At 39.7% G+C, this 17,991-nt stretch overlaps 1 protein-coding gene across 1 annotated transcript; it reads right to left on the reverse strand.

Annotated features, from left to right (window-relative positions):
* Positions 1–7,136: 7,136 nt before the first annotated feature.
* Positions 7,137–17,510, reverse strand: LOC119381670 (zinc finger protein 883-like). The gene is made up of 3 exons (XM_049412864.1): positions 16,812–17,510; positions 14,620–15,168; positions 7,137–11,185 (listed from the first exon to the last, which is right to left on the reverse strand). Exons 1-3 carry the CDS (start codon positions 17,059–17,061, stop codon positions 10,623–10,625), a joined length of 1,362 nt encoding a protein of 453 aa, XP_049268821.1. The 5' UTR covers positions 17,062–17,510; the 3' UTR covers positions 7,137–10,622.
* Positions 17,511–17,991: the final 481 nt, after the last annotated feature.

The following is a 17,991-nucleotide window of genomic DNA, read 5'->3' on the forward strand; positions in this document are numbered from 1 at the left end:
CTTGAGATCGCAGTTATACGGGAAGCTTTGAGGGCATAAGTGACACTGACACGGTCGCTTGCTTGTGCGGGTCCTACGACGTACTTTCCGATCAAACAGTCCTTCGGTCTCATAGCCACAGAGGGAGGAGCTCTGCAGCTGTCGTCGCTGTGAACTGAAATCCTCGGGAGTCACTGAAGAGCCGGAACGCCTTTCTGTTGCATAGAAAAAGAACACCACGTTAACGACGTTAAGCCAAACATAGCTGTGTATAGTTAAGCCACGTTAATCATAGTCAAGCCTAATTAAGCCTAGTTGGGCATGGTCATACTAATTAGCTACGCATAATTAAGCGAATTAAGTCATAGCTTAATTAGGATTAATTAATCCAAGTTGAGATTCTGATGTGCTCAGCCATGCCGAGCTCGGCATGAGCCAAGCTGAGACTAATTAAAAGTAAGCCTAGTTAGTGATAATTAGATTAATTAGCTAATTAAGCCTACATTGACTTGGATGCAAGCTAATCGAGACAAAGCATCGAATATGCAAATTAGGCCACGTAATCTAACGAGTCAAATTATGCTATAGTTAAGATTAGGTTGACTTGAGAAGCAAGCTATCAGAGACCAGGCCGTGAATATGCAAATTGGGTAAATTAATCTCATTAATGCAATTAAGCAACTTGGTGCTGTGATTGCCAACCAATTTTCAATCGAACCCGATCGATACCTAGCCAATATTTATGATTTATGATGTGATCATGTGAACCCTTCGTGCATCGGCGTGTGGAAGCATGCGTGCCTAGTCAAGCCAGGACCAGCCTAGTGTCGACCAGGTCTGCTCTGCCCCAGCCTTGCATGACTCAATGCAAGCTGCGCACATTTTTTCTGTTGTATTTTATGATGGTAATTTGTAATCTGAGCTACTCTTTATAACATAACGACAAGAAGTAAATTTTACACCCTCTATTTTATTTACAAGCATCTGCACATAGAATGACATGTACGAAATACTTATGCTGCAAAGCTTAAGTTTGAAATCAATGGAGAGAATGAGTGGTTGAAATGAGCCTTCAATATGCCAAGCCTATCGAAATGAACTCATAAATATGTGGATGGAGGCACACACACGAGCGTCATTAGAAAGTTGTGTGCAAAACAACGCATTTTTATCACCAAAATGCCACATGGTGGCAATTCCATGGAATAGAAATCACATTCATGTGATATCCATACAGGCTCTCTAGACAGGACATGGATTACCATCTTGCACTCACAGTGACAGTAGCAATAGATACATAGTCAGGGACTATCTGAACCATTATTATGATTTTGGCGCAGCTTGGCACATGAAGACAAAACTGTAGCATAGTGGTGCAGTAGGTGCAACTGTACCATCCCTGCATTGGACTTACAAATAGTTCTTTTAGGTCCGTCTTTATGGCTTGTTGAAGAGTGACATTATTTAAGTTTCAATCGCCAAGAAGCAAACCAGAATGTTGTATGCACTCTGCTATCATAAAAATCATGGCAAATGCTTGCAGGAACTGTCAAAAAGTTTGTCAAGACAGGGCCCCTCCCTTTGCTGACAACAATGCCCATCAGCACTCAAGTACTTTAAAATGTTTGAGGGAACCTAACAGCTGCGTGCATGCAAAACTAGAGAAGCACAAACACCTAATGTTAAATAGTGGTTGCTTTGGGGTCCAACACTGTAGACGATAATTTTGGGGTACAGGCAATAAATTAGCATTTCTAACTTTGCTCTGCCTTCAGAATAAAAAATACTAGCCCAGAATTACCACCAGAAACCTTCGTGACTTCTGCAATGCTGCAAGCCTCTGCAATGCAGCAAACTAAAGCTGCTTTTGTGCGACAAGCTTCAATGGCAGTAGTGGCAACAAAGTGGTTGTTCACCCATGCGTTTGTGCTTGTGTATGATGAGGGTGGACAGTCTGGTAGTTGCAAAGTCACAGTGGTCGCAACGTTTGAGACTACCCTGTTCCGACACCTCTGGCCTAACTGTTACTGGGATGAGATAACTGTTCCAACACCTCTTGCTTGACAGTTACTGGGATGTCATGATGCTACCCTGCGACTGGAGCACAAAAATGTAATTGGATTTGATAAATACGCACCAGTTTTCTTCCGAAAAAAAAAATTTATCGGAAAAGCATACACAATGCCATCATGTTCATTCGTCAGCGAGATTTACAGTGACATGAAGGAATGAAGTTTCTGTTTTTCTAGAAACGTGCATGGAATGAAGAGGCTGATGTAGCTGTAAGATTATTCTACTCATTCACACTGGATAAAAGGAGCAGCCAAGCAAAAGAAAAGTTTAGCTCATACAGTTTAGCTCAGTAAAATTACACGACAGTGCAGCAAATACAATTTGACTGCTATATTTAAGTTACTTTTGCTGCCCTTCTTTTGACTTGTCCGGCTTAGTTCACTTTCTTTTTCATTGCTTTCTAATGCATTGTCTTTTTCAAAAAAATCACAATTTTTTTTTCCATTTTGGGACTGCAAATATGCCTCTGCTCATAAGATTTTTGCATTTTCTGCATCACTCTCACTCCTGTGTAAGACTTGTTACTGTGTGCACATGCATGAATCATCAAACACTGTACAAAGACTTAAATTAAGATCCAGAAATATTATTTGGTATATGCTGCCTACGTAGAAAGCAGCGATTTCAATGCAGATCTCACTGGAAACGTGAACCATCTTATTCGCAAGAAATGAACCATCTTTTGTAACAAAAACAAAAGATATCAATTAAAGTGGATATCCTTTGGAATGTACAAGGCAGCCTAGAGATCACAATCATTCCAGTGTAAGTATGACTAAGAATCTCGTTCAGATCTCCCAGTGGTTGTATTACAAGAGGTTGTTCATCAGGGCTGCAGCTTTTGTACGCAAATAGACTTTCACCATACTTTTTATTTAGCAGTGTTTGCAACAGCAGCTACTTACAAACAAACACATGTGAGTGACAGGCAGGTAATTTTCTAAATTTGTGATTGCTCAAAGATAATCTGTGCACTGATATTACTGTAGAACAATTCTACTTGTGGAGATGGATGCCAGTGAAAGTGGAGAACTGTTCTCAAATGTGAAGAAAATGGGAGTGGAACATTTTACATGTGCTTGTACAGCAGCATTTAGCAAACTTCTAGTATCATGAAGTGCTTCAGTCCGATCTCACATACACATTACAAAAAGAGAGAAAAATAGAATACCGGTGCCACAAGTGAGCAAATGCGGGAAAATGCAATGAGTGAGTGCATCTTGGAAATACATCTTGGTTTCACATTTCTATGTGAAAGTACAGATAAGAAGACAGTGAATGATTAGAGTAGTAACACTTCAAGTCCAATACAAAAACAAAAGCTTTTTTAGAGAATCATAAGCCCTTGAATAACGGAATAACGAAGCTACATTGCCTCATAAACACATAACGCAAGAGATATTTCTACACTGACCATACAGGAGGGAGTTCTTTAGTTCATGCTGAATGTAATTAGGCAGGCTAGACGGTAGATATTTTGGAACTAAGCAGGGTGCTAAAAAGGAACAGAAGAAAAACAAAACCCTGTCCTTCCCATCTCAGTGCTCAACATTCAGTGCAATAAAATTTCACTACACATGCCATACAGACATTGCACTTGTTGTGAGATCTTGCTGTGCAGCAGGGCTAAGTAATACATTATACACATTTCTGCTTTGGATATCAAGCGCACAGCAATGTTTAGTACTCGAGGTCAGATCAGATGATACAGCCCAGTTCATACTATTTTCCATTGTTTAAGCTGTCTTTAATATGTATAGTTAACTTTGAACAAGAGAAGGGGAATGAATTGAGGGGCTCTTTTACATTAGAAAAAAAATGAAGCGAACAGATAGTTCAGATAAGAAAAATCTAGGGGAATTATTTGTAGTTTTAAAGCTGAAGTGCACAATGATGCCCAACTTGTTTTGATGCTGTAGGGCAAGCTAATGCAATAAAAAGAATTGAAATGTAGCAATTATAAGATCATGAGAGTGAAACATTTTCATGAACCTTTTGCTAGAGATGAGTGCCAATTAGTGGCTGTGGAAACACTTATTCTATAGCATTTTCTAAATGTGAACAAAGCAGGCAGATCATAACATTTGCTTGACAAGTTGCATTCATAATAAATATCTGTTGTAGCGAGTGCACTTAATGGCGATAATAAATTACAAACTTCTCAGTCCCGTCAGTGGGCCGCCCCTGAAGAATACCAAACAATAAAATGCTAACGATACAAGAAAAGAATGTGAACACTCTCCAAAATTAATTTCTACCTTTATAAAAATGTAATTACAAAAGCAGTTAGTGCTAGAGATGCCAGCTAAAATATAAAGACAAATAATTAATACATTCATTAAACACAGTAACCTATGTAGTGACTGAGCAAGAAGCTGCAGTAAAAAACACCTATAAATGCCTAAGCAAAAATATGTTAGAGAAGAAGAAGAGAACAAGAAGTGGGCTAATATATAACCAGGGGAACCAGTGTATAGTGCACTCTCAATAATTCGAATTTCATGAAAACCAGAACACCACCCCCCCCCCCCAAACACACACACCTCTGCAATAGAATCCTGGCTATGCTATTGGAGTGAGTCAACCCAGTTTATGTACATTACATCACATGAATACTCTTCAGCTCTTCCACCACAATGGATCAACAGTTTAGTAGCACTTTATAGAAAGAGACTTACCTACTAAGTGCATTAACACCTAAGAAATACTACATGCAAACAGTTTTACATTAACACAGGTAAACATACATTAGGAGCGACAAAAAATTAAAATCTGGGTTTTACGTGCCATAGCCACCATGCGATTATGGCGCCTGCCACAACGGTTCAGTTTTGACCGCCTGGGGTTTTTTTTTTTTTAGCGTGCACTTAAATCTGAGCAAACAGCTGTTCCTATTTTTCACCTCCATCAAGATGCTACTGCCATGGCAAGAAACTCCAGTGGTGTACTTGAGCTAAGCAGTGCAACACAAATGGAATGAGTGTTCACTAAGGTAGCAGTGTACGAAAAGCAGTAGCCCAAGCACTGCGAGGTATTGTATCTTAGAACGAAAGGCTTGCCAACAACTCGATGCATTAACAACACAGAAGTACAACATTCAACCGGTTTCGCTGGTGTACTGGTAAACGAATACAGAGGAGTGCTCACAGAGGCGGAAGTATACTTGGAAAATACGTACGCGCCCTAGTGAGAGAACAGACACTAAGAATATAATAAATTTTTATCACAGACACAAAACTATTTTTGAAGGAATAATATATGAGGAGACACTAAATGACCGAGACCACAGTAAAGGAAAAAAAAACACTTTTAAGATATCCGGCTCAAACTTCGTTTGACACCTCTGGAAAATCATCTGATTTCGTGACTCACTGCAAAATATAAGAGCACAAGGTGACAATTCCAGATGCGCCAGAATAACATGCAGCATAATGCATAAAAAAATGAAGAATTGAAATACGGATGCAATAACACTTCACACATACGTGGCTGGTGACCTACTCAGTTTTGTGTGACTGCATGTGTCTCTTCATGTTACATTTCTTCACAAAACCCTTGGAGCAAACAGTGCACCTATATGGTCGCTCGCCTGTGTGGAGGTGTAGGTGAGACAATAGGTGACATTTTTGTGAGAAGCGTAGCAAGCATATGGAACATTGAAATGGACGTTCACCAGTGTGGGTGCGTAAGTGTTTCTTGAGATCGCACCTCCACGGGAAACGCTGAGGGCACAAATGGCATTGAACCGGTCGCTTGGCTATGCGGAGCTTACGACGTGTTTTCCAATCACATGGGCTTTCATAGTCACGGAGGAAATAGTTCTGTACTTCTCGCTGCTCCGACTTGTCATACTCGGGAGTTGCCGGACAGCTGTAACGCCTTTTAACTGCACAGAAAAAAAACAAGATGGGTCACCTGAACATCCCTTTTTTTTATTTTAGAACAAGAATGCATTTACAAAAGTTCGAACAAAACTAGAGGGAGTAGATGCTGGCACTAAAGATGACCACCTTTTTCTTTTTTAAACAAATGCTGAGGGTTGTCCAGGCCCATTAATCTTCTTCATTTGCTCTCCATATTTTATGTGATTGTGCAATGCTTGGACTAAGGAAACCTGCCCACATAAGTGCAAAAAAAAATTGATCTATAACTGAAAAATAAAGTGATAGGTATGCCCTGCCACATGGACCGAGTTGTAAGCATAACATGCCACAGCATAAAAGCACGATAGCCAATAACTTCGGCAAAGCTTTAATATTCGTGACACTGCCATATATAAAAACATACTGGTAATGCAGTCAAGCTTTTTTTAGAACTGCACTTAGTATTGCATTATAATTTGTAACTAAACACCATGCATGAAACGACCAACATTTCTGTCGTCTGCACAAGTTACCTGTTCTGAACATATCAACGTGCTTGTTAAGCATTGCACTATTCAACAAAGCTTATGCACAAGCAACGATAGTAATGTAAGTGAAGGGTGAAAGATCCACTACTAAAACAGCAGAAGTGTACAGTCTTTGATGTTCCTAGTAGAATGGCAAAGTAAGGACAACAATGCACAAGCAAAGCTCCATGAATCACATAGTGATCAGTGTGACAGAACCATGCATGTGAGCCCTTGGTATTCAAAACATAAGTGCAGGCTCTCTTTCGAATTTCGTAGTTTTCTTTGTATCATTTACCCGTTTTCATGATCGGTGGCTAAATAACGCAACCAACTATGAACAAAGAACAAAGCAAGTGGCAAAAATTACTTAGCGCATTAAAAACACGGCACTCAAGGAAGGTACACAAGGGACATGCGCATGTACTTGTGTGCCTTCCTTGTGTGCAGTTTTTTTTATTGCGCTAAGTAATTTTCGTCAGTATGCACCAACTATGCCTCCAAAAAAGTCCTATAAAGCAAGTGGATCATAACATTTGATTCACAAGTTAAATTCGTAATGAATGTTTGTTGTAGTAAGTGCACTTAAGTGCAATAATATAATATAAGCTTCCAAGTGTCACCACTGAAATGCTCTTACAGCATTGCTAATAAAACACTGATGATAGTCAAAGACAATAACTTCTTTATAATCAATTTTTAGCTTTATTTAAACCAAGTACAAAAGACTGTCAGCACTACAGATGCTAAGAAGTTCTAAATTATGATATTAACAATGCATTCATTAAGGACAGAAATATATATGAGGACTAAATATTCAATTGCTGTAAATATAGGTGTCAGAAGAAAAGAAAGAGGCAACATCTTATTGTGACAAAAGGAAATAATAGAAAATTGATTACTTTCAGAGATGCAAGAAAGTCCCCAAGGGCTAAGCTTCCAAAAAAGGTGACAACAGATATTCGGCTACCTAGTAGATGTAGCATTATTTGTCTACTGGGGACACATATATCGGTACAGAAAGATAACTTATGTACAGTGTAATATGAATGATTTGAGCGCTAAGAAACCAAAAATTAACCGCAATAATGTAGAACTCAAACTAAATATAACCTCATATCTTAAAGCAAATAGGCGCACTATGGGAACAAGGACAAAAGGGAGGAACCGACGACACAAAGCGCACACTCGCAACTGAAGTTTTATTGAAAGAGTACACATAAATACGTTACAGAAAAAGGGGCACGTGGTGCAATTTCCCTCGCCGAAACAAAACAAAACGAGATGGGTATCCCCTTAACAGATCATGAAGGCGCATGCGTCTATACACAAAGGAAGTTCGAAGAAAACCGGACTAAAGAAAATTCAAACTGCGTGGAGGGGGGGGAGGAAAGAGAGGAGGGCAGACAAGTTTAATGCAGTGTGTTGATCAAATATGAATATTCTATCTCTGTTATGGCGATAGAAGGGTGGCTGATAAATATAACGTCCTTTGGATACAGCAGCTAATGACCTTTGCGGAACTTCATGCTAGCATGCGCTTCGCCACGCATTTTTCAGCAGAGCCTATGTCACATGCATAAACTGAATGTTTCTGAAGCACATCGAAAAAAGAGGCAATGAGATGAGACTTTTACCTGGAAGGTGGACAGTAGGAGTGAGAATATTTTTTTATATAAGTGTTGGATACATATTTTAAATTTTAATTCGTGGGAGATTTTTCCTTTTCAAGTACTTACAACTCTGCCATGAATGGCATGCAGTTAAAGGTGTCTATGAACTTGAATAAAGATATTTTGAATATAAACACTACTGGAGCACCAATAAATAACTATTCAGACTAGCATTAAGGTACAATACAACTAGTACATGTATTACTACTGTCAAAGCCAACAAAATCATTGCATTAATGAGCCAACCCAAGAAATGAACTGCCTTGGCCATTGCTTAATACACCAGGGAGCATTATGAACCCTAGCCTCAAGGATCCTAACAAAGTCAAGGCAAGCATGAGCTCTTTTCGGCCTTTTTTTTTTTTTTTGAGAAAGGCTCTTGATAGCTTACCATGACTAAGCATGACAATATCTATAAGTAAAGTCAGGTTTTTTCGTGGTAAAAAAAGACATTTGCACAAGCATTTGCAGATAGAATGAAATGCAAAAAACACACATCATTTACAAATAAAATGCAGCATAGTGAAGATTCCATGGAATACATATCACATTCATGTTGCCATATCCATCTAGGCTCTCTGAACAACAATCTATGGCATGACACACATTATTATCTTGCATTCACAATGACAGCAGAAATACATACATAGTCAAGACAAAGACATGAGACCAAATAATTTCAAAATTACAAATTCATTTACGTGTACCGACATTGGTGGCCCCGTTTCATTTCCAAATTCTTGTGCAGGAAAGGAAATGTAAAGACAAAAGAAAATGCTACGATGCTAGCATGAAATATATGTTCTTGTATGAGTGAATCATTGGTGTAGCCATGAGGGGGAGGTTCGGGGAGTTAAACACCCACAGAAAACTTTCTATTTTGCATGTGTGTATATACACGCACACATACAAATGCACGAATGAACAAACATAAATTATGGCTCATCCACGGCCACCCCCAACCATGTTTACGTACATTACAGCTTAAGAACACACTTTATCTCAAACACCATTATGTATAACATTCTGGTTGCACTTCATCTCAAAAGACTAACTATTAGGGGCATTAACAATTAAAAAATACATTATGCCACTAGGCCCACTGAACACAGGGAAGCACACATTTTATTTTATTTATTCAAAATACCCCTAAGGGCCCTCTTACGAAGGTATTACATAGGGGGGCGGGTACATTCGAAAAAGAAGCGGAAAAAAAGAAATACAACTGTTGAACATATATAAAAGATGGAATTAATACATCATTATAGCAGGAACATCATGTATAACCCAATTTTAAAAGCTTTGACATTTTGTGATTAGAAAACACATAAACATAGTAACAGTGGCAAATGCACTATTACATTCAACTCACACTGATGCTAAATGTATTCTTGCGTACATAACAAAAGCAGGTAGTGCTATCAGTCTAAGTAAACTTCTCACGTAAGAAAGCCTGAAGAGATGATAAATTAGTTTCAGTCGCTATGTATGACGCTAGGTTATTCCATTCAATGATTGTGCGTGGTATAAATGATTGAGCGTAAAGAGATGAGCGGCAAGTTATGCGTGCTACTTTGTTATCATGGTCACGGCGTGGGAAAACAACGTGGGGTGAAGAAGTCATTATGAAGCGTGCGATGATAGTACAGTTTATGAAATAAGGTTAGGCAAGTGCTAAAACAAGTGATTAAAAATTTAACTTGGATTCAGGGTTTTACGAGCCAATACCAACACATTGTTTTGACGCATGCCACAGCAAGGGACTATGGTTTAATTTTTACCACCTCGAATTCTCTAGTAAACAGCTGTTCTTTCTTGGCCCCATCAAGATTCTAGTGCCATGGCTGGAGCAAAACAATGCTCACAGCTTACAACAGTTGCAGAATATTCACATCGGCAGCCCAAACATTACGAGGTATCAATACACTAGTAGTATCTCAGAACAAAACTCTTGCCTAAACTCAGTGCATTAACAAATTAAATATACAGCATGCACCTAGGTTGTGGGAGACGACCGTGACAGCTGCACTAAGGGAGCCACCAGGGCAGCCGCACCAACCTGGCGCAGCCGCACCTGGCACAGCCGCACCGAAATCATGAACCACCTGAACCACTGTAGAAACGTGGTTGTCTCCCACAAGGTAAATGAGCTCACCAGTGTTCACACTGGTAGAAGTATAGTATTTGGAAAATTCATACATAGCCCAGTTAAAAAAGAAATATTAAGAATTTAACATGAATATTTTATCGCACACACTACTTAAGACAATATGAAGCGATACTACTTGAACAAGACTACAGTAAGGCAATGAAATTTTCTCAAAAAAAGAAAAGTCTCAACAACTCGTTACATATTCCAGGTAAATCATTTGATATCATGCGTCGATTCAACATATAAGAGCACATGGTGGCAGTTCCAGAGGCGCCTGAATTACATGCAGCATACTGCGTGCACACGAAGAATTGAAATACGGATGCAATTACTAACAGATGACGTGGCTGGTGACCTACTCAACAATGTGAGATTTCATGTGCTTTCTTAAGTAAGTGTTCCGCAAGAAAGACTTGGAGCAGACAGTGCAGCTGTACGGTCGCTCCCCAGTGTGGTGGCGTAGGTGACACGATAGGGCGGATCGCTGACAGAACTTTCGCGAGCAGAAAGAACATTGATATGGACGTTCACCAGTGTGAGTGCGCAAGTGTTCCTTAAGATTTCTATTCCATGGAAAGCTTTGTGGGCAAAAATGAGACTTAAATGGTCGCTCGCCTGTGTGGATACGTTGATGTTCAGCAAGGTTATGTTTTGTCGACAAGGTCTTATGACACGACGGACACTGATACGGTCGCTCGCCTGTGTGGGTGTGCAAGTGTCTCTTGAGATAGCTATTCCACAGGAAGCTTTGAGGGCACAGGTGGCATTGAAACGGTCGCTTGCCTGTGTGGACCTTATGATGCACTTCACTATCAGATAGTCTTTCAGTCTCATAGTCACAGAGGGAAGAGCGGCTCGGCTGTCCCTGCTGTGAGTTGACATCCTCAAGAGTTCCTGGACAGCTGGACTGCCTCACTGCTGAACAGAAAAAGAAGAGTGGTCACTGAATGTCACTTGTTAATTTTACAACAAAAATATTGTTGCGAAGGGTCAAATAAAACTACATGGAATACATCCTGGTGCTAAAGATCATCACATTTTCTTTTTTTCTTTTTTAAATGCCGAAACTTGTTGCAGCCTTGTGAATCTTTTTTATTTCCTCCGTATATTTATAGGCGATTACACGACACATCAATGTGCGAAACCTGCCCGTATATACATGTAATGGAAAAATTAGGTGCTCTTTAATGTGCACCTAAATCTGAATACATGGGTGTTCTTGTGTCTTGCCTTCATCTAAATGTAGCTGCCTCTATGGCCAGGAATCAAACCTGCAAAATTTGAAAGGATTTCACATTCCTGAATCTGAAAAATTATTTTAAAAAATAACTTATAAATATTCGTAACTTATTTGCAATGCATTTCAACATGCGCCCCCTGCCCCCACAAATAAATTAACACAGTTCACATGAAGGCAAAAGACAATGAAAACCAAGAAAAGCACATGGTAATTACTTGGTTTACATAACTCAAATTATGAAAATGATAAAGTAAATAAATTTAAGTGTATGAAAAATGCAAATGGCTGCAAGAGGCACACAAAAACACATTTAAGTAGGAATGCGCGAATATGGAAAATTTTGAATATGAATTGAATACGAATAAGGCAAGAAAATGTCTTTGAATATTGAATCGAATATTGATGATGTGATCATAATCATCAAAAACCTATCTTATGTCCATTGCAGGGTAAAGGCCTCTCTCAATAATCTGCAATGCACCCTCTCCTGTGTGACCCGGTACCATTTTTGTATACAAATTTCTTAATTTCGTATGTCCCCTCAATCCTTTGGAATCCTCGGCCATGTGTACATCGTTAAAAAGTTGATGAGCTCCTCTCTTCAGCTTGTTGACAAGGCATCTATAACAAGTTCTACGTATCTAACAAAAAATAAATAAGTAAAAAGATTACTATGCTCAAGATCATTATTTTATTGTGTGATATGCATTTCATTTTTGTGCAAATAAACATAGTTGTGACACAAGGATCTTCAAAAAGGCAGTGTTCATGAAATACATGAACATGTCTAAGTGAGATGCCTAACATTTGCTGTATGTTACATATTATTGAGGAGATCACTACTGCCCATGCAAGTCTTTTTGATGGCATTATTGAAGGATGGGCACTTCTAACTTTGCAAAGTGTACACTTGAAGAAATAGCACACAATGACTACAATGCATAAAAATTATCTTGCAACAAACGTCCCTTCAACCAAAAGTTATCGTGGAACATCCTACGAAGTACATTGGAAGTTCAGCATTATAAGACATATAGCGACACTTGTGCCACATATTGTGACTTTTCATTGGAAACCAGAATCACAATTTATTACATACTAAAGGTTTAGTAATGTTGCAAGTACATAGTAAACAGAAAGGCATTACAGCCCAAAAAGAAACGGTAGCGTAAACTGCTGCACAAAAACGATTTCGATAGATAGCATGTAAAAGAAACAGTATCGGGACAATAGAGTTGCTATAAAAGGAAGCAGGGAAATTAAAAATATAGAACAGGTAAAATGGATCATCAGCAATAACAAGGATTCAGAAGATCATGTATTAGTTAGGCATTGCATTGTGGCATCAGGGGAAAGAAAACCGCATACATATTTTAGAAAAGACAAACATCTTATAGCACTGTACTAACAGTACTCAAAAAGAAGAATAAGAAGAACAGCTACAATAAACCTTGTGCAGTCAAACCCTGTCATGCAAACACTGCTACAATAGCGCTTCTCGGATCACAAAAAGATTTATTCCCTGTCAACTACATAATGAATGCAGTCAAACTCGACTATATCGAACTCGGGTGAATTGAATTATCCTCTATATCGAACTATTTTCGAACACAACAATGCTTTAATGTCAATAGATGCAAAAATGTACGGCTACATCGAACAAAAATAGCCACAAAATTTGATATATTGAACATCGGGCAGTGCGATACGCCCCAAGAAGTTGGATTTGCTTTACGGAAGAGTACGGAAGAGGATTGCATGCATAAGGGAGCACATGTTGAATGGTCTCAGCGCAAAACGAACAAGGATAGAGACAAAGGAGGGACACAAGCCTCTGTTCTCGTTTGTTTCATGCTGAAACCACTTGACATGTTTAACCACATCAAACTCGCCCAAATGTCAGTTCTTCTGCATTGCGGAGAGTGGCCGATGTAACTAGGAGGGAGCCACAAAGAGCGATTGGAAACGATCACTTGCCATCGCGTGCTTTCTTTGATTGTGCAGGGTCGCCATTCGCTTCTCAACATCCTTTGTTAATACAATGCCTGCCGTAGAACGAAAAAACCAGGCTGTTTTCCGCGAAGCTGGCAATAATAAACACAGTCGAACCCAGAGAAGAAGTTTGGCATCTCCGCTGCGTACAGCACCCTAAGAAGCACACTGAGTATATCTTGAAAAACAACGACAACATTAGGGCCAAGGCAGTCCAGGCTTCCGGCACCCGATGAGTACACCCAATTGCGTTTGAAGATGTTGAGGCGCTGTTTACATCAATACTGTATTTTCTCACCTACAGGCGGCCCCTGCATATAACCCACACCTCCAGCTATAACACACCTCCAGCTACAAATCGTGGAAAAATAAAAACTAAAAAACTTCTCTGTGTATTGCTGTCAGCTGCCTTCTTTGCATTATCGTGAAGCAGTGCCGTGAAGCCAACTTGAACACCAATACTCGAACCGAAAATGCGAAACTTCTTTGAAAGATTTATATCGAATTATATGATATATCGAACAAATTCCCGTTTTTAGCGAGTTCGATATATCCACGTTTGACTGTATTGGAAAATTACGTCACAGCAAACAACTTTTCCGGTGGTACTTCTACTCCAACAAAGATTTTACCAAACAGCCGGATAGGGAAGGCATGCTTACTCAAGTGTCCTAACAAACCGATGCCAACTTCAGAATGTCACAAGGGCTCGCGACTTCATTCCGAGCACAGCTGCAAAGCAAGACCCATTTCGTCATCTGAGGCGTGCTTTTCAGTACCATGCACACCTCCTAATTATCCTTTCCCGAGTGACCAGGTTAGTAACAAAATTGCAGTTAATTCTCAACAGCATCCCTTATGTTTGTATGGAGGAGCTTAGCTTGTCTGTGGTAGGTAAAGAGTTAAGGCAATGGTATCTTCTTACATCACCAAAAAGTAACACCAGCTCATCAGATATTGCCCAAAAATCCTCTGATCTCACATGTCCATTCAACATGCAAGAGCACATGGTGGCAGTCAGATGCACCAGAACAACACGCAGCACACAGCATATTTGAAAAATTGAAATACGGATGCAATAACAATTCACAGATGACATGGCTGGTGACATACTTGGTTTAGTGAGATTTCATGTGAACTCTTAAGCTACTGCTCCGGATAAAAGACTTGGAGCAAACAGTGCAGCTGTATGGTCGCTCCCCTGTATGGAGGCGTCGGTGAGATGATAGGGTGGATGGTTGAGAGAAGCTTTTTGAGCAGAAGTAGCACTGAAATGGACGTTCACCAGTGTGAGTGCGCAAGTGTTCCTTAAGATTGCTCTTCCATGGGAAGCTTTGTGAGCACACATGACACTTAAATGGTCGCTCGCCTGTGTGGACACGTTGGTGTTCTGCAAGATTAAATTTTGTTGAGAAGGTCTTATGACAAGACGGACACTGATATGGTCGCTCGCCTGCGTGGTAGCGCAAGTGTTTCTTGAGATCGCAGTTCCACGGGAAGCTTTGAGGACACAGGTGGCATTGAAACGGTTGCTTGCCTGTGTGGACCTTATGATGTACTTCACTATCAGATAGTCTTTCAGTCCCATAGTCACAGAGGGAAGAGCGGCTCGGCTGTCCCTGCTGTGAGTTGACATCCTCAAGAGTTGCTGAACAGCTGAAATGCCTCTCTGTTGAACAGAAAAAAGAAGATGGGTCACATAAAATCACTTGTTATATTTAGAACAAAAATACTGTTAGGAAGGGTACATTCTGGTGCTAAAGATGATCATGATTTCTAAGAAAACAATGCTGAGACTTATTCTCGTCCTGTGAATTTTTTTCATTTGCATGGTATATTTATATGTGATTACACAATGCTTGGACGTGTGTGACTCCTACCTGTATATACATGTAAAGGAGAAATTAGGTGCTCTTTAATGTGCCCCTAAATCTGAATACATGGGTGTTCTTGTATCTTGCCTTCATCTAAATGTAGCCACCTCCATGGCCAGGAATCAAACCTGTATCCTCAAGCATAGCAGCACAACACAACTTGAAGAAGTGTTCACACAGGTAGCAGTACATTTGGGAGGGTGAAAGAAAAAGAGAGAAACAAAAAAGAAACAAAATCATATTCCCCAGAAAGAGAACAAATATTCAGAATTCAACAAGGTCATCACATACACAACTTTTTTTTTTAAAGACATAGTTCACAGAGCAGCAAACCTTTGCATTGCCTTAAAGCAGGGGTCAGCAACCTTTTGAGGCAGAGGGACGAGTTGCATGAAGCCAACACGGTGGGGGCAGGACAGTTAATTGGGGGCGAGAGAGGGGGGAAGGGCTTTGCAGGCAAAGAGAAGAAAATTCGGCGAACTGACAATAATGTACAAAACTAGAAAAGATACCATGTTTACTTGAAGTATGCATGTCACAAGTTGCAATTTACAAACATAGGTTGTCATGCCATCTGGAAGCGATCTTTCTTCATTCCTGTCTAACCCCACTTGAGGCCAAAACTGCCATGTCGGCCTTCACATAGCAAGTGACAAGAGGAGGGGGGGTCTGACGACGTGCCGAGGGCCGCATAATACTGCTCCACGGGCCGCGGGTTGCCGACCACTGTCTTAAGGAATACTTGAACAAGATCAGAGTAAAAAATTGGAAACCCCAAGCAAACAAACAAAAAAAAAGGCTCTGCAACTTGTTTGATAATGATGGAAAATCCTCTGATATTACAAGTCTATTCAACATAAAAGCTTGCATGGCAACACTTTTGAATGCACCGAGCTTATATGCAGCATGCGAATTCAAGATAGGGACAAGATAACAATTGACACACACATGAATGGAGATGTACTCAGTCATGTAATTTCATGTGACTTCTCAAGTGAGCACCCAGCAAAAAAGACTTCGCAGGCTGATAGGGTTGATATGGTGCATTTTATTCAGAAGTTTAGAGAGCATAATTAGAGCACTGAAATGGATGTTCACCACAGTAATTATGCAGATGATTCGTTATTAACTTTCCTGTGAAGATACAAATGATTTTTAAATGGTCACTTGTCTGTGTAGACCATGTTAGGTAATTTTACATCAGAGATCCTTGCAGTGTCACAGCTGCAAAACCAAAGTGACCAAGTGGTTTGTTGGCTCAACATAATGAAGGATAAGAGCGCAGATACCGACAGGGATGCAGGGAGTCCCACAGTAGATAAACGAAATGTTTCAGCACTGTTTGTCTACTGTGTGCCTCTCTTCGTCCTCGTAGGTATTTGCGCAGTTACCCTGCAAAATTAGCAGTGCTGGAGATGGCCGTGCTAAGACTTCTTACCTTGAGTAGCTGCTGCAGCCTTCTCAACCTTAATTTTCATTGGACAGCTGGAATGCCATGTTTCTGCACAAAGAAAATAAGACAGGATCACTTTTGTCTTGTGGGAGAAACTGCAATTGAAATGAAATGAAAAGGAAATGAGAAATAAATTATAATCATTATAATCACTTGGCTTCATTGTGTAAATACCAAGAAAAATTTCAGATATTAGACAAGGAATGGCCAACTGACTTTTCAATCTGCTCAACATAGTTATTACTTGAGACCTAATGATGACCCAAGTCTGCAAAATTTGAAATGGTTTTCACATTTCTTAATTTGAAAAATAATTTTAGAAAGTAACATAAACTGAAACATTAGCAACTTATTAGCAGTGGAGTTCAACATGCACCCTCACTTCCGAAATGAATTAACACTGTTCATATCAAGGCAAAAGACCATGAAAACCAAGGAAAGAAGATGGCAATAACTTGGTTTATATAACTGAAGTTCAGAAAATGATGAAGCAACAAAAGGTAAAGTGTACAAAAAAAAGCAAGCAGCCGCAAGCGGCACACAAAACCACAATTTAGTAGGGATGCACGAATGTGTAAAATTTTGAATATGAATCGAATACAAATAAGGCAAGAAAATGTCTTCGAATATTGAATCGAATATTGAGGACGTGATCATAATCATCATCAGCCTATCTTATGTTCATTGCAGGGTAAAGGCCATTGCAGGGTAAAGGCAGCACATTGAAGACACTACTTGTAATACACTCATAGGAAATTATCATGCAGAAATATTAACTGCGTCAGATGTTCTCAAGGTGCGCACTCTTTAAATGCTGTAACAACATGTCTCAACGTAAAAAACGTCCTCTCCCATATCCAAAGTGATGCTCACACACTGTCATAGTTTTTTGCAAGCATCTAAACATTGTTTAGGTAATGTTCCTGACGGTTATTTTATTGTATCTAGTTACAGAATGCAAAGTACAACAAAAGCTGTCTAAGAAATCTGCGGAATAAAGCTTGGTGAAAAAGAAACCACCTTTGTTGCCTGGGCACGCAGAACAAGCTGAAATGGCGCCCGAAGGTTATGCGCAAATCATGCTTATTTCTCATTGGTTACAGTGAAACATCACCAACTGCAGCATAAATATGCACTGAAAAGTAGTATGCAGTAACTGTCAAGT

This window comes from Rhipicephalus sanguineus, chromosome 2 (genome assembly GCF_013339695.2).
Source record: "Rhipicephalus sanguineus isolate Rsan-2018 chromosome 2, BIME_Rsan_1.4, whole genome shotgun sequence".
NCBI classification, from domain to species: domain Eukaryota; kingdom Metazoa; phylum Arthropoda; class Arachnida; order Ixodida; family Ixodidae; genus Rhipicephalus; species Rhipicephalus sanguineus.